General features: G+C 39.2%; 1 protein-coding gene across 2 annotated transcripts in view; it reads right to left on the bottom strand.

Moving 5' to 3' along the window:
- cntnap2a (contactin associated protein 2a) overlaps positions 1-18,781 on the bottom strand; it is a 311,365-nt gene that overhangs the window by 56,699 nt on the left and 235,885 nt on the right. For both annotated transcript variants that reach the window (XM_035415431.1, XM_035415432.1), the window contains exons 14-15: positions 14,969-15,125; positions 12,289-12,416 (exon numbers count right to left, since the gene is read on the bottom strand). In XM_035415431.1, coding sequence (XP_035271322.1) covers positions 12,289-12,416; positions 14,969-15,125 — 285 coding nt within the window. The remainder of the gene's footprint in view (positions 1-12,288; positions 12,417-14,968; positions 15,126-18,781) is intronic.

Below are 18,781 nucleotides of genomic sequence, written 5' to 3'. Positions count from 1 at the left end.
GTCTGAAACTGCTTTAAGGCCACATATTTGAGTTTTAAGACTGACTTATAAACATAGTGTACACTTGTATTCCCATCTGCTGACTTCACTAGAGATCAAAGAAATAAGGAAGACTGATAAAAAATGGGGCTACAGCTGTAAAAATAACTTTTGCAGATTTTTTTCTAGTTTTGCTGCCAGACTGTGGGGCCCTTGCAAACACTGGAAAGTGAGCACTCATCACACCATGATTGCCTGGTTAATGAATAACCCTTTGGCCTACTGTGTCAAAATGTTGCTCTCCTGCCATGAGTACTCATTATGTAGTGCCATTATTGACATCAGTGCCTATACAGACTATAATTCGGGTCTTCTTTTTTAAAGTAGTCAGCCTTTTTTTCAGCATTCGCATGCATTTTTTTTTTTTTTACCGTAAATGACAAGAATAGAGGATTCCAGAAATATGCTTGCCATGCCTGGAGTAACACCAAGGAAATGACCCCCCTCTCAGAAAAGCACTCGGCTTTCCATTAACGTTTCCCAGTTGAAAATGAGATAGGCCATTCCACCGAAATGCTTGGAGATGCAATTTTAGATGCTCTGTTCTTTTATTGTTGCCTCAACAAGCATACAGTCTACAGTAGATACTGTCCCTGCTCTTCCTCTATACAGTAAGGCAATGCTGAATCTTTAGATGCAGTTTGGTGATTTGAAAATACAAAGATTTGAGTTTTTTCATGAAAAGTTCCAAATTAATTTTTAAGAATTTAAGAATTAGCGCTGGCAATACATGCTCTTACTTTTTTAGGAGAATATAAAAAAAACAAACATGACCATGTACATTCCCTTCAGTAAATAACCATTCAGACATTGCATATTTCTGTTCTCTCAGGCAGTGAACCAGCTTCCATTCTCAGTGATCAATGTGTTTTATATGCTCAGAATAACAAACAGTGGTAGCTGACAGGGCCATAACCTATAGTCATAAAATTCTGCACAGAAATGCTCTTTTGATCACATGTGAAATGGACTCCACTAAGTTTAACGATTTGTATACAATTCAACTGCAATGGTCGCAGCTGAATTTTCTGTTGCTTTGCATTCTTTGCATGCTAAAGTTGTTTTGTTTTCTCACCTTCTGGTGGCTATACAAACACAGTAGGAATTTGTTGAGTCAAAAACGAAGATATTTATTTGAAAAGATCAAGCACTCTCTCCTGTAGTATTTCAAAGGATCTGTTCAAATCACTTGTAGCCAGCAGCCATTCGACTGTGCCCTATTGCTGCTGAATGCCTGAAGCTAAGCAGGCGTGGGCTTGGTTGCCACTTTGAAAAGGAACCTCCGGGCAAAACTAAGAGGCTGCCCATAGCGATGTTAGGCCAATGGAGGACAGTCTGCCACCGGGATCAAATGACTCAAATGGCGCAGTGCAGTAATGGGGTAGCGGCAAGCGCTTTTCAGATGACACATTCAGATGAGTCATTAAAGATGGCATTTATCACAAAGGATACGGGGTTTCCCGGATGTCTTGGCTGAATTCCAAACCCATTGCTTCTACCACAAAATAATCCCCCAATTTCCCTCCAACTGCACCTTAACCGTGCGGTGAGCGTAGAAGACATAAAATGTCTGCCGTGCATCTCCCAGGTGGACACCACAGACTGGTGGTGCTTGGGGTGAGTTTCTCAGACCATGAAACCTGCTGTATAAAGGCAATCCATTTCTAACACAAGGGTAATGAAGGCTCATAGGCCAGTGTAAGCAGCACTTGGAGACGCAGACTGGCAACTTCTTAACATGCTCTTGCTCCCTCACTTTTTCCAGACCGGTTTTCTGTCATGCCCAGACGACAGAGCCGGAAAAATGCCACACCTCTGTAAAGCATTCGCGTTGGTTTTGTGGCCCTTCTGTTGTGTCTGGTTGTCAGAAAAGACACGGGACTAAATTTGCACGGTTCAAAAGGTTCCTGGTCGCCATCGGGCACTCATTGTCGCAAGCTCTTAGGCCTCCATTATACCCCCAGCTCCATGGGAGACGGGCGGAAAGGGCAGACACTTCATCATTTGATGTTTATTGCTGACATTCACTGAGTTTCCCCCTTCCTCTATGGTGTTAAAGGAAACCCTTTGATTCAACATGTTCTCTGTACTGGTCCTTGCCGCTGGAGCTGAGAAGCCTGTCTAATCACTCCATTGTACTGTATGGACAGTGCAGTGAATAGAAGCATCTAAAAAAAAAAAAAAAAAAAAACTATAGGAATTTTTTGGATTGCTATTTATGGCAGCTAATGCACTACATGCACTTCTAAACTGCACTGTTTCATACTTCTTGAAACCTACCTACACAACAAGCATGAGCATAAGTGCAAAGAGTGCAAGTTATAGAGGACACTGAAAAAAGACAATCCCATTTCAGAGCATAAAAAATGGATGCTATTGGTTTTATTCTTGAGAGAAAGAGAGAGACCACAGATCAGAGACAGATAGACCAGACACAGCTGCTGGTTATGATACAGTAAATGTATGACCATCAGAAGCGCTACATGCACATTTGCAGTTTGAGGATTTCTGGTATATGGGCCGTTAGTGGATTTTGCGGATTTTGAGAGGGATCCCTGTTATGAAATGACTCCCTTGAGTCGCTTGCTATTTCAAGAAAAGCAGGTCTCAAAAATGACACTGAGCTGACAAACTGATAAGCTATTTAACCTGATACTTAATAATAAAAATTAATATATAATTCTTTCTATACCATGACAGTAAATGTTAAATCACTTTGAGCAGTTCTGGAACCTGAAGGTGACTTCTACATCTACTTTTCTGCCAGCTGTGACAGACAAATGTTATTGGCTCTGGGAATGAAAATGCTTGACTGTGGTTGGGTCTGGCTTAGCCACACCCACCACACTCAGGCACATTATTGGGGGATTCATATCGGCTCTTTCCATCCTTTGACACCTCAGCTACAGTTTTGTGTCCTGCGGTTGTGCTGAGTGCAGACTAAAGAAGCCTGTTATTCATGTTCAGGGGAGTGCATGAAATTTTATAGGCTTTTTAGAACTCAAGGCCACACAAATTTTTCACCGCTGTGGTGATAAAATAACACATTACAGGAACATTTCAGACATCTGTGTTATATGTTTCAGGAGTGGAGCTGCGTGAGCTTGGTACGCTCTCAGCTGCACTCTGATGGTACTTTTTGACTAAAGTAATTTACCAGAAATAAATTACAATTTCGCACAGCTGCACTAAGACTGTCAGTTTTCTAACCATGTAGGACACAAGCTTGCAAAAAGCTCTTGTCCAAACTGATTATAATAAGAGCTTGGTGGGGGGTGAGATACAGGAATCCAATCATAGAAGGCTGGATGTTCAAGTGGATAATTAACGAAGCATCTATGGTGTCATGCAAAACTAGAAAGACGGCTGTTTTGATGCGTACCTTTGACACATTAGAAAGTGTCATATTCCACAGTGGAAAATCTCATATGATAATTTTGCAATAAATTATGTTGTTCATATAAACAGAAGGAGGTAGCCCCTGCAGTGCTATTGGACTGATTTACAAATAAAATTGAAGATGAGGGGATGAGGGCCATTATGACTATTTTAAAGCCATAGCAACGCAAACAGGTGTATTGTGCAAGTTATAATAGTTTGCGTTCCTGCAGGATCAGTCTGATTTATTTGTTCTTTTTTCTGTCAGTGGGCAGGCATTACAGTGAACTATCTTTGTGACCCTATATAACCTCTGACAGTAAGGGAGAGGATGTGATTCGTTGTCAGGCCAAATATCTGCCTCTCCTCTGTCAATCATCTTTCATCGGAAACATAAACCAACAGATGCGGGTAACTGAGGGGGATGAAAGAGGGGGATGAAAGAGGTTTATCTTGGTGATACGATAGACACAGTCCTGCTGTACATCTGTAATAAAGATAGAGAGTGGTCTCAAATCACTTCATCTCCCACACAGAGAAAATGCAAGAGCAAAGGTTCTGAAATATTCTTTTATTCTTGCACACCGTTAAAAATACAGAAAGCCTGCGGCTTTTAAGTTCTGCATTTCTTTTTCTTTCTTTTTTTCCTTCTTTTTTACAGCAGAGCATTTGCGGAAAAAAAAAAAAAAAGTATAGGCCTAGTATATCAAGGCAATCAGATTCAGTGTAGTAAATCAATATCAAGGCAGAATTCTGTCCAAAGGTGACTAATATAATGATATAATAAATGTACGGAACACCTTTGTGTTTAACCATATAAATGTTTAATACAATTCCAAAAATACATTAAATCCTCATTAAGGAGAAGCTATAGCATCTCCCTGAGTAATCATAGCAAGAAGTTGAGAAATCATCAGCCTGCCACTGTGATTCACTCCCTCAGGGGAGCTGCAAGTGAAAAATAGAGTGAAGCAAGGTGATATCCAAGGTCTATTCCCATCATATTATTAGGTAATAATTCAATTCCAAATTCCTCTGTTAACATGACAATACTCTTGCATTCCTGGGAAAAAAAATGTCTGCCTCCACGATTAAAATGGAGTGAATAACTACGAGAACAAAAAAAGTAGAATATTAAGTCATCATAATGGGGGCTCAGCTTTATTAGAATGGATAAAAAAATTTAATTTCTTATCGTCAGCATATTTCCCACTGGCAGAATAATGTACCAAGGTGACTACACACACAGTATATATAAAGATGTGCCCATTTGCAAAGGAGTTGGGCAATAGTTCTGGATAAGTACTGAAGAAAGTATTTTAAGATGGAGGAGGAGGAGGAAGATGAAGAGGAAGAATAAGAAGAAGAAGAAGAAGAAGAAGAAGAAGAATTCCTTTAAATCTAGTTTATAAACAATGACATCACCTGTCACAACTGTTCAACAATGAATGAGCTAGCTCATGACTTGGATGTCGGGTTGTATAGGTATCATAATTTTAAAGGTCTGCATAAGAATAAGTGTGTCTTGCCAATCCCATAAAACATACTAGGAGGCATATCCAGATGTAGCACCAATACTTTCTGAGAGAAGACTGTGGCCAGCAGCCATGCAGACGACACATAAAAGATCTGGTCTTGCCTTAGTTGCCCAGGGATGAAGGAATCCAATTAGCAGGATACTGTCTACCTTAGCCAGCAAGAGCAACTGCCCTAGTCTCCTGGGGACCATATGATCCGACTGTGCTACCAGTGAGTTGTTCTCCAATTTTATGGAGGACGAACAGTAATGGGACAGGCATATAACCGAGATTGGACATTAAAACCCCCAAAACAATGGGGACAAAAAAGGTTGCTCAAAAACATGGATGCTAGTGTTTAGCATTCCCGTGGTTATGAAAAATTCTAAAAATACACATGATTGAGTTCTGCTTTTGCACAAAACAACAGCATTCTGACATGAAAATTCTCAGTATTTAGGAGGCTATTATACCTCAGATCTGAGTGTTATAAAATATCAGTTATGTTTTCAAAATTCAGCAATAAGTAAATCAACTCAGGTTTTTAAAATATGCATATTATTACTAAGCACACCAGCATCATTAAGAGACCAAATAGCTTTGCTCAGACAGACAGCTCCAGACAGAGGGCCTTCTCCTGCACTGAGCCAAGCTTGTTGTGATCATGACAGATGATAGCATAAAATAAGAGTAATCCATCATGCAGGAAGTTGAAACCTGAAATAATCCTGTTTACAAGGCTGGATCCATACTGCGACCCATTCATCATTCACCAGAGGGCTTTCGTGTCGCAACTTCACCAGATGGCATTCTGACACACAACTGTTAAACCTGTGCTCCTTAAAACACATGCCATCGTAGTGTCCTAAACAGGTATACGTCAGGTTTGATTAAATGGGATAATTCATATTGCCACCTCTTTACAAAATTGATTTTTGTGTTTGGTTTAACTAAAAAAAAATTGCAGAATAAAATTCACATTTATGAGCAAACCTACAGTACTGTTGAATAAAGGGAGATCCTGGCTATAGGTTAATGGAATATGTTCTTCACCTAAGATTTGTTTATTTGGACTTTTGTGCAGTGCTAACAACAAAAACAAGCACACCTTGAGACTCCCAAGGATAGGTGCTCAACTCTACTCTTCTACACTATTTGCAGAGAGTAAAAACTGGTAGAATGGAAAGGAATTACACACATTTATTCCTGAAAGATGCTCTTTGGTTGGATGCACACTACCACGTGTGTTGTCCACAAGGCACAAGGAAAGCCACTGCCTCTTCTCTAGCACGGTTTTGGGGCTCATCACTGAACTCAGACCAAGTATAGCACCTGGGAGACCCCTGACAAGCAAAAATAAACCACTCATCGTTTCAAGAACATACTCACCCCACTCTGTTCTGGGCCTAGTTTTGATTAAAGTTATTTCAGCAAAATCACCAGTCAATATTTGTAATCACGCTCACATGGTCATTATGGTTCCAGTGCTTCATTAACAATGAGATGCATGATGACTTTAGGATTCATATCACAGGTCTGAACCCAGAAAAAAAATGACTTCCCTACTGGAGGTCTTGTTCTTGGGTAAAAAGGGATAAAATACTCCCAACTTTCCACGTAACAATTATGCTTTGGTTTGGCAGTCAGAGGCTTTTGTTGGTGACACCACCTTTACACAAAAACTGTATGCAGCTTTTGTAGCTATGTATATGCTCTTTGGGCAATATTTTCACGATAATAACTGTCTAAGGACTGCTGTGTCAAGAAAAATGATATTTTGTCATGGCAAAGATGGCATTCAACTAAAACCTTTGTGCTGAAACGAGTTCACATTAGTCTTAAGACTATATTGCTTATGAATATTCTATATTGAACTGAAGCCTCCCAGCATGACTAAAAGCACAGTTATTATTGTTAGGAGTAGTAATGTAAGGGGTGCTAGCTGCATAACTCTAGATGGCATGTTTGGAATGTGGTACTCACAATCTTACTGATTATTGTCTTGGAGAGAGTGCAAAAAATGTTGCATTCTGGTACGGCACTGAATGGTTGCAAACTGAATCCTGGTAGGCAGTAAAGTTTATTTATAACCATTATCAAGACTCCTAACTTTAAATTCAAACAAGTTATTAAATTAGGGATGGTTATTTTAGTCCTAAATTTTCTCTTTTCTTCCTTGTTGATAAAGCCGTCAGAGCCACCCATATTTCTGAAGACTCAGTACATTAAATTCTCCAAAATGTGAGAAACTCCATGGTTGCATTTTGGAAAAAAAGGATGCTGCTTCAATATGCCTAATAGCACGGTCCTGCTGAAGAACCCAATTTAAAATTCTATGCAAGAACGCGTTTTATGAGCTTTTGTGCGGTTGTGGAGCAGAGACCCCGGGTGATCATGTTTAAGATATTATTAGCGTTCCCAAGCGGGGAATATTCTGAGCTGTATTTCAGCCAGATGGGCGGTCCCCAAATTACCACAGGAGGAAACCAGGCTTGCAACCAATAGGACAAACAGAGTACTGCATTTAAAGTGAGAGACAGGAAGCACAAAGCACTTACAATGAGAAGGGAAAAGTGTACTCAAAATACATCTGGGTTGCATTGCATATGGCTGCCAAATCAGTTTGAGAGAACTGCCCCAGGTAACACGGTGGCATGCTCAAGAGGAGGGAGACTGCATTCATTGATGAAGAACACTCATGGAAAATAACGAGCTGACTAAAACGACAGTCTGTCTTTCACCATACTGTCTATCAAACGTGGAGCGGCACATAATGACATACTTAGATCACTGGGAAAACAGATACGGATGCATACAACAGTGCGGGAAAGTGCAAATTGATGCAGTGCACCTGATGCAGAGATCACTGTGAAATAATGATTGAAGAGCATTCAATCGCGTGTGATTATACTGCCCATTTTCTCACAGTACACTTGAATATCTGCCTACCTAAAAGAATTCTGTCAGGAACCCTTTAACTACAGTACATATAATTAAGTAAGAAGACTGACAACAACAACAACAACAACAACAACAACAACAACAACAACAGAATACTTCCTTTACAGCATACACATATTATTAGGGCTTCAAGCGCTTGAACATTGAATGATAGTAGAACATCTCTTCTTGGATTATACCGCAAAAACAATAGGTTTGGTATACATAATCTTGTGAATAAGCTTTACCAATCTGCCAGTTAAACCACTGAAGTCTGACTGAATATACATTTTTAATTTTTTGGAGAACAGTTTTTTTTTTTTTTTTTACTTTTTTTTAACGAAGGCTTTTGCGTTTGTGAATCTGAAAAACTCAAAACTGCTGTGCATGTTTATTGGACCAAGATACATTACGGGAATGTAAATCATCGCAATTGGACAAACAACATGGTTGCCATTTACCAATGAACTTGAATATGGGCAGTTATCGGTTATTGGCAAATTGGTTATAATGATATAATGGTGTGACCTATCATAAGGAAATTTTATATTCAGGTTAAAGCCATACTATGCAGGATTTTTACCTTGAAAATATTATAAACTAACCATGCTAAGGCATATCCATGACGCACTGGCAATCCCTGTCTTTCTGCACTTTCGCCAAATTCAGAACCTTTACCTGTATTTGTAATTCGAAAATGTGTTTGGGACGTTTCTGGGTGTGACACTCTTTTCTGTGTGGGGAGGGGTGGGTGTGGCTACAGAACCTGTGGTCTGGAATCAGGTTTCAGCGGAAGCAACAAGGAATGAGCTAGGCTCGTTCAAGAACTAGAGTTAACCTTGGAATTGGTTACTTTCGTACTGAAGAAAATGAAACAGTGCCATTGACTCCTTCGTGCTCTGAAAACTATTTTGAGCACAATGTTGATAACATTAACTTATTGACTTTAGCAAGAAGGCAGAGGTCATTAGGCCAGTAGTGATTAAATAAGTTGAGATTGAAAGAGTAAAATCAAATATCTAGGTATCATAATTGACAACAAATTCGACTGGAATAAAATTCTATTTGTAATTTCAAGAAGGCTCAGTCAAGACAGAATTTTATCATATTCTTTGATTTTTGTATTACTATTCTTCAGATGTTCAATGGACCCCCAACCACCCCAATCTTAATATTTGTATTAACCACCCACAGTTGTTGTTAGTTGAAATGTCACAACATTGTAAGCTTACAACATTAATGTCTGCAAAAGTTTCATAAAAGCATTATGCTGAGGAAAACCAACCAACAGCCCACTTCTTTTCTTTATTATTAAAATACCAACTGCAATTATGCTACTCTAGAGTCTGAAAAAAAAACTGATTTTGAATCTGTCTCCACCTACAGCATAATTTTGAAAGATGTAAAATAATATAGTCGTGACCAAGATTACTTTTAAGCAAAATCCTCTTTTGTGTTATTGTAAATCTAAATTGAAAAAGAAATGTGTGTGCATTGGTTTGTTATTCAATAAATGCGCATATGTTAATTGAATTATTCTCTACCTAAAGTAAAAAAAAAAAACTTTTGACCTGTACTGTATATACAGTAGACCTTTAAATATATACAATGTTTCCAGCTTTGCAAATTGGAGGGGAAAGAAGAACTGACTGCCTGCACCCATGAACACATACATGCACACAAAAACAAACAAACACAAGTGTGCATGCCTGCATACAAATACATCTACCTCCATACAAGCACGTAATACTGAGGTACTAAGGTGATAAGGCTGGACTACGCCATATTCTAAGCAGATAGACAGAAAACCTTTACAAAAATGTGTTAATACGAGTTTGATATCATCTAAAAATTGACTATGGAGGAACATAAAAAAATCGGATGGGTTGGTAGTTGCTTATATGATAGTTAATGTGGTGGAGAAATAGGTGCCATCAGAAATTCGCAAAGTTAGAGTCAACACATAATGGATGGAGCCTGTTAATGACAGAAGTTCTCTGAGTAATCAGAGATAGAAAGCCTGAACCAAGCTTGGCAAGTAAGACCGTCGGCACATTTGCACATGGGTTGCGGCTTCTCTGCCAACCAGTGCCTTTGACTTCTCAAACCAACTGTCTTTTAAATCATTAACATATTATTTATAAATACTGGTAATTTATACTTTAATTAAAAAAAATACTTTAATTTATTTGATGCCAGTAGGATATGCAATGTGTTCCACTGATTGGTTTTACTTCATAATGAAAGATGGAAGATATGAACAGTGTGCTGCCTGTTGAACAAAAAATTATTTTGTAACATGTTGTATACATGTCAAGTGCAGTCCAGCAAAAAAACAAATTTAAGGAAAAAATAATTTGGCACATTAAATTACTATCCGCAGTAAAACAAATTAATTTGGTGGAATGTTCAATATCAAAAAATGGTTACCACACCCCTAACAGCTGCCTCATTTACAATTTCTACCTTCTGGTAACTTAATAGCCCATGGCAGTGATATTAAGTTCCCTTAAAGGGTTATCTGTCTCTATTAACCATAGATGCTAATATCCTAACAAATGCATACATTTCATCGGAGAGAATCTCTCAAAACCACTCCTGTTAATAATATGAACACGCTACTGTTTAATGGCAAATGCCATCAGGCAAATGCATTAGAATAACCAGTTTCAGTAGCTTTTACATGATGGCCATCTTTACAGTAGTATACAAACAAACATGAAAAAATATGTCAAGTCCACAAATTTACTCTCAAGACTTAGAGTATTACAAATGTATTACAGTTCACAGGATGTACTGAATATACAAACTGCAAACTACAAACTGATTTAGTCAAGCACGGATACTGAATTACAGTTAGAATCTCCACAACCAGACATTAAAACAGCCTTTAAAACAACATTGCCATTCAATTTCGGGTCCATAATATGATGTTCTATAAAGTCATATAAAAAGCATAAATAAATCACACAGTCCTCCCATTGTACTTTAAAATGCACCACTGTAAAAACAGTGATTGGCAATCATAGCTTAAATTTGCTTAATAAAATAAATAAATCATTTTCTTTTTACCCAGCATATGCATGTGCAACATAATGAAACCCCATGTTAGGATTTTTCAAAGAATGACTGGGCAGTTAATACATAACAGCCAGGGCAGTTTATGTATAAAAGTCTGGAAAATATATACAAGTCTGGACCATTAATGTGTAACAGCCAGAAAAATAGGAAAACTGGGAAAACGCATACAATAATAACATAAACTGAGGAGAATACACGACTGAATCTGATGACACACAACGAAGCACACATTCACACCGATTAAAACCGTGCTATGTTTGTGTCGCGTCCACTGTGTTTTGCTTGCTTTGAATAAAAGTTTACCATTGCGGCTTTAATAAGCTTATTACCATTTGCTCTAGTGCTTAGTTCCCTAATTTTGCGTTGTTGGCGTAAATAATTAATGGCACGGCTCCACACAAATGTGAGGGAAATAAACGAGTCTTTAGCGCTCGGGAGACACCATGCTGAGAGGTATTCACAGCCCTTCTTGGTTGTACACCAACAGTCTCAAGAATTATTCAGAGCGCTACGGTGTAGGTCTAGTGGGACTTTCCTGAGGGAAATTCATATAAATTATCCAGAGGGCTATAATCTTTTCATGAAACTGAAACCAAAAGCTTATTCAGACATTAGGCTCACCTATCACATAAACCACGTTTTTTTGTGCTGGATCGTGTACTGAGCACGATACATTCATAAATAAATGATTAGATTAAAAAATGTTACTGCACTAGCTGCATTATGAATACTCATGTGTTAACCCTTGCTAATACTAATGAATATTCCAGCAGCCAAAATCTGCAGTTTGACTTTTTGTGCAACATAGAAAAGACAGCGAACAAAAGTGTTGAGGCAATAAACCAACTTACACATGCATAATTATCCCCATCTAACAAGAGGGAACTCAAGACGGCAACAATTTCACAATGAAATTTAGCATGCAAACTTAGCATGCAATTTCATCCAGCATCCAGCATTGACAGCAGGCAAATAGTCCACATCGTCTGCGTTTCAGTGCAGTGATTTTCAGTTTTCTCTAAGCTAGTGCTTACTGAAGAGACACAAGCCTTCCACTGCTTTGTATGGAGTGCATCATTTATAGAACTCAGGGCCTAATTTCAGCTGGATAAAATGGTGTCTTCTTTTTTGTTATTGTTATGTTTGGACTGTGCTGAGAACAAGTGCAACACTGATTATAAAAAACAGGTTGGCGTGGATTAAATGAGAAGATATTTGGCAAAGGAATGTATTTTGAGTAGACACACACACACACACAGACACATCCTTCTGCATTCGTAGGCTTTTTGCATTTTAACAGCAAACTCTACACGCATATTACGAATGAACTTACTGTCCCCTTGACAGCGTAAAGGTCCGACAGTCAGCTTTGCCTCTGAGCCTGGTCGATTTGTGTCTCCAACAGCCACCTGGTTGACAGGTAAGTGGTCTTTATACAGCAGCAGTCCAGAATCCTCTCTCCTAGAGAAAATAAAGACGACCGATAAGACTATGGAATATTATCCTCTATTATGGATATTAGGCATGTCATTTTATTGTGCACCACAGAACATAAGTTAAACTCCAACCACCAAACAAACTCAAACTCAAACCACCAAACAAACCATTATTTTCCTTTTCCATTTTATATTTTACCCTGGATGGAAAATTGAGTTTGAGAGTCTTGTGATTTCATACAGCCACTCTTATCTCAGAAGCACCTGCACACAAATGCACAGATGGCTTTTCTGAACAGACAAGGGATTCAAAATTAAAGATGGGAAAATGTTTTTTTTTTTTTTAAGCTCTGCCCCTAGAAATAAACTATAGTTGCACATATGGAGAAGCAATGTGCTAATAAACACTGTTCAACAGAAGTGTGGGTTTAGTTGTGTTAATGATTCTGTGGTGCTGGTTGACCATAAGCTGTCACCTACTGAAGGTGATAATGTACAAGTGAATTTTTACAAGTACAGCTGATGAAATCTCTCTCTGATGTGTAATTAAGGTACTCTGTTATTTCAAGTCGCATATAGTAATAGCTGAGTGCAAAAGCTTCTACGGCACTACAGATTATAGTGACTGGCGGCCCTCTTTTTTCACCTAACATGGAATCATAAACTGTGTTTACAGTCACTGCTTTGCCATCCACACTTGAGGAAGGAGCTCCAAAGTTGTCGGACAACACACTCCTCTGACGCACATACTCACTCGTGAGGCAGTGACCGGTTTTCATTCTATAGGGCACAGAGTACTACAGGACAGTTAGCACTGCTAGGAGAGAGAGGTGTCAATCTGATAGGAGTTAGTTAGCAGAAGACAAAGAACCATTCGCTTCACCCATTCTTACTCAAACCAAATAAACAAGTGCTTTCGGCTCATTTGATATTTTCACTTTCGTGAAATTGCTATTTGTTATTTTCTCATGTTTTTTTTTTGACAAATCAACAATTGGTGACATTTTGAGTTACTCATATGATAGATAAAATGGCTTTACTTGACATTACTCAGACAATCATTTCATTTTTTCCCCCAAATGGACGAGGCATTTTGCACAAATAATGTGTGCTAAAAAAACAGATGGCAAAACAGCAAGCAAATGTTAACGGGAACATTTGTCAGATTTTATAGAAGAAAAATCCTTTTGAAGGTGGATGGGGAGACAGACATTCACAGGGATGGGAAGCACAGGCTGAACAGGACATTACACTTTATTTCTTCTATAAGTTATTTCAATGTTAGACATTGTATATCTTTATAAGTGCTGCGTGCCAGTAAAGAGGTAGCATTAATGCCTCGTGTTCCCCTCAGAATGCTTGAGATGAATCACGTCCTTGAAGAAAATAAAACATTATAGAAGTGAATAAATCCACTTTGGAAATACACTGAAAAACCTGTAAATATTTAATGTGGGGTCTTTGTCAGGCCACCTAACAGGTCGCAGTGCTGTCTTTCATGAACTCACTTTGGAAACATTAAACTGTGCGCAGGATATTTTTCCTTTTTCTAATTCACCTTTTGCCCCACACCAGTGCTTACCTGTGATTATGAATACTACATATCCTGATACAAATTTTTAATTTCAGCACACATAATTGGATGAAACTCTGTTTTAAAGGAAGGACTAGATAATGGTATTATTAATAAAAACACACATTACGTGTAGTGAACTCCTTAAATTACATCCCGAAATCAATTTATGACTGAACGGAAAAGGGAACCAGCACAATGAGAGCTGTTTATACCTCCCATCGCACCATCTCTTGGCCGTTCACAGACTAATTGGCATTTGCTCATATTGTCACAGCTGGTTTAAATTGCAGACCTTTGAGCTCAAAGCCCAGAATTCCCATGAGGATTCCTTTCCCTTGTCAGCGAGCAGTCTTTACTGCAGTGGTAATGGATAAAGGAGAGAGGTGCACATTGCCACGGTCCCTTTCCACTGAGGATAGCTGTTATTAGTGTGGCCTCCAGCCTAGTGCTTTTGTGAATTCCTCAACGGACCTGTCACATTCCAACATGCGGGAGGGGTTTCACAGACAATTTGCCCAGGAAACATTTGACAGACGACCTTGCCTGTTTCTTTCGCAATTACTCCAAGGGCTCCCGTGAAGAGAGACCACACATATCACTCCATGTAACACACCCATCGGAAATGTTTTTTTTTTTTTTTTGTTTTCACTCAAAAATTTTATATCTGTATTTGATAAAATCATTATTTTTCAGGTACTTTTTTTGAGGTCAACTGTGACAGTGGCACTTCAGCTGCTTTTAAGGAACTGCAGGGTAGCATGTAGAAGTCAGATGTAACAAGTGTACAGAACAAATCTACTTTGAAGAAAAAAAGTTTCCCATCATGCACAGCTCCAGATTCCTAAGGAGTAGGCTAAAACAGGTTGGACACGAGGATTCGCAATGAAACGTATCCTCATCTCCAGCCTATTTAGATACATGTTTGTGGCTCAACACCAGGGCCACTGCAGAGGGAGCACTGTGAGACCGGCATGTTCTGTTCTGGTGCCGCGCACACTCACCACTGCTTCTGGTCGGCGTCGCAGTTGCAGTAATACTTGGGGTCGGTGCAATTGCGATCGATGCCACAGGCGCACTTCTGGATCCCAGGCCCCGAGCCACCCCAGTAGAAGTGCTTCTCGTTGCCCTTCCCTACCCACCACGTGTACGGCGTTCCCTCTGCAAAGAACAGCAAAGACAGGACTATATGAACAAAACAATGAGCGCGACACCACGTGAGCACAGGTCACACACACCAGCATCTCACACCAGCACTGACTGTTAGCCACTTCCACAGAACTGTCTGTTCAAATGTTATCAAATCAAATTTAATAGTGATAATAAGTTAAGTGATTCCCATTATCAATCTACTAATACCAATCAAGCTACAGTAGCTAATCAATCTATCATTAACAATCAACCTACCATGCCCAATCAATCTGCAATTACCAATCAATCAACCATTATCAATGCATCTACTATTACCAATCAATCTACCATAACCAATCAATCTACTGTTAACAACCAATATACCCTAGCCAATCAATACTAGTGACAAACCCCATTGCAATATCTTCAGCAAAGTATCTCTGATATCTTCGGAGAACTGGAGATAAACAATGTGTTGACAGTGATATGTCCACAGGAAAAAAAAAATATATAACCAAAACAAATATTCCACTGACTGCTCATCAGAGTAGCTGACTCCAAGGTGAAGGTTTCAGATTTTTAATATATCATGCAATATTGTCTTGCATATCTCTGATAACAGCACAGAAGGTTTGAGGGCAACAGGGGACTGCTATGCATACATTTAGCATATCAAGCAGTTAACCTCATGAACTGTGGCACTGTAGAGAGCGTCCTCAAAGAAAAAAAATAAAAATAAAACTCAATATTAACAATTTTATAAAACCAACCCTGAAAACATCCTCAGTACTCAATATCTCAGTTCTGAGAGTATATTGGACGTACCATTTTATGTACCATTGTGTGTGTGTGTGTATATATATATATATATATATATATATAATGATAACTGAATCTGAAACACAGTAAGAAAGTATATAAAAATAAGTGCTACAGTCAGCACATGTCCTAAAGGCAGAACCTCTGTCCTCTGTATGGTTCCATAACCACTTCAAATTTAAATTACAAAGTAAATCTAGAACATTAAATATTAATATGTGAAAACTATATTTCAACATACCATATTTGACATATTTATAGAAATAAATTCATACCTAACTATTTAAAACAATAACAACAACGACAATAATAATTGTAATAAAACATTTTATATAGCACATATCATCAGAATAACAATGGAAGTGAATATTATGCCTTCTTATCATTAATATAAGCAGGTGCAATGCCATTATTATTGCAAGAATATATGAAGAAAGAATCAAACAGTTCTGAGGAATTTGCAGGTAAGGGTGCCAAGAGCAGACAAACAAGGCTTCATCTTAGCTATGATTTCACCTAAGGAAATTTTTGAAAAACTATGCAAAGATGCAGTATTTTGAACATGTGAGATAGACATGTCTCAAGTTGCAGGAAGGATCTGCATTTTGATACTGTCTATTTTATTTACCAAGAAGTTTAAGCGTTGTTCACGTTTCTCTGGGTATGCTTCTGCTCTGACGCTTGGGGAGGCATCTGTGGCAAGGTCAATCACAGAGAAAAGAACCCTCCAATTGGGATAATTTTTGTTGATAATGTAGTCCTAGCATTTTAAACTACCACAGTGAATTTTCAAGGCCTGTATTTTCTGTCTGTCTGTCTGACTGTCTGTCTGCCTGCCTGCCTGTCTGTCTGTCTGTCTGTCTGCCTGTCTGACTGTCTGTCTGTCTGCCTGTCTATCTATCTATCTATCTATGACTTTCTGTGAAAATTAATTTCTGCTAAGTGAAGAAATAACTGAACACAACATTAATGACTGGTAAAATACAGATAAAATAAAATACAATAACCTATAATAAAATAGGTTATTCAGCCTTCTTCAAGTACAGAAATGCTGGCAACATAAATTGCAGGTGCTCCAAATCCGTTAAGCTCTTTTGTAACTTGTGGTTTTACCTCTGCTGTTTCACAGCTCACAGTAATCTAGAAACAGGTATAATTACAACTCTCAAGGTAAACAGAGTGGTTACTTATTAAGAACATTAGCATTTCAACTTGCAGGAAATCTTGATATCACGGGGGTGGCTGGTGTGCTTAATTTGAAGGCTGCCTCTTATTAAGGCATTCATTAACTATGTGCCACTAGAATAGATGATCTTACCATATAACCAGATTTACACAGAAAAAATCGCAGCTCTGCAAATGGATAAAATTGCTCATTACCCATGGTACCCATACGTGCGCACACACAGACACATACACGCAACCAGGGTTTGACCACTGTGCAAGAACTCAATTTGAATGAATTCCATTTGCTAGGGCACTTTCAGGCTAACCAAATTTCAAAGCAAAAATGGCACAAAAGGCCTTGGTTTACCAGCCCAAACACCGAGCAGATGGACGGCACCGCTGTTGTAAGCACTCTGTCTCAGCAGGAGGAAAGCATTTATTAATGGAAGAATCAATGAAATAAATAAAGAGATGGGACAGATACCCCTTCAGCCTGGAGACATTCTTCATGCAAGTTAATTAGCAGCGCACACACCTGCTGATCTGGAGCAAAACACAAATTAAGACCTGCTCATTTAGATCCTTGTCCTCCAGAGCACGTTCACTGGCGTTGGTGGGACGGAGCACACAAAGCCTGCAGATGGGCAGGCTGCCAGAGCCCCCCCCCCCCCCCCCCCACACACACAGACAGGCAAACACACACACACTGGCTCAGGCCCATTCAAGCACAACTCCGCTAAATGGGAGAAAGAAGTCAATATGGATGGGTGAAGGTTTGAGGAAAAAAAAGGGGTTTCCAGACTGAACACTGTGGCAGCAGAGAATGCTAGGGGCAGGCGGGTGGCTCCGGGTGTGGGGTGGGGGGAGGGGGGGGAGGCAGGCAGGTCGACACAGGTGCACGGTAATGAGCCGACATCAGGCAGTCAGGAAGCAGTCACCCGCCACCCCTCCGAGCAGGAAGTGAGGAGCACAGGGGGCACCACCCGCCGTGGCCCTGCGGAGGCACGCGTCATTAGGCCTGGGCGCTGCCACGCTAGCATGCTAATGAGCTCACCTTTTCAATCCAGCTCAGTTCACATCACGTCTAATCAAACAGACATTTACTACTGCACTCTGGCCCGTTCAAATTAATCCGGGAGGCTCAGGTTAAACAGGGTAGAAAAAAGTTTCTTCTGCACTGCAGCGCACCAAATTCTGATGGGAAACGCTCATTACCGTGTATTCATCCTTCTAAAACTAAATTGTATTCACTGATATGGAGAGAGTGGCAAGGCTCTCTCCAGTTTGTCTTTGTATAAGCGTCTAAATAAGTAAATTCGACAAATGTAAATGTTGGAATTCTTCAGAAGTCTCATTTGATGTGCCCACAAAATGCCACAAAATGGCAGTTTTGTATTCACAGAGGGGGAGTTTGCAATAAACACACTTCATGTCCTGGGTTACAAGCTCCCTTTTCAAAGCTCTTTTTTATTTCTGATGCACAGAGGAAAAAGAGGCGAGTTATTCCAATGACAAAAATATTAATGCCCTAAAAACACAAGAGGGGGAGAAAGCGAGCAAGAGAACAGCTGTTTCAGGATAAAGGCTGAATGTGATTCTCTTGTTCACCATTTTCATATGTTTGCCTACACACAGTTCCCTGGTGGGAGGAATGTGTATTGTTCTACAAATAAACTTCAAAACCAAACTGCAAGGATGGT

Source organism: Anguilla anguilla, chromosome 4 (genome assembly GCF_013347855.1).
Source record: "Anguilla anguilla isolate fAngAng1 chromosome 4, fAngAng1.pri, whole genome shotgun sequence".
NCBI classification, from domain to species: Eukaryota; Metazoa; Chordata; class Actinopteri; order Anguilliformes; family Anguillidae; genus Anguilla; species Anguilla anguilla.
This window is presented reverse-complemented; position numbering and strand designations above follow the sequence as displayed.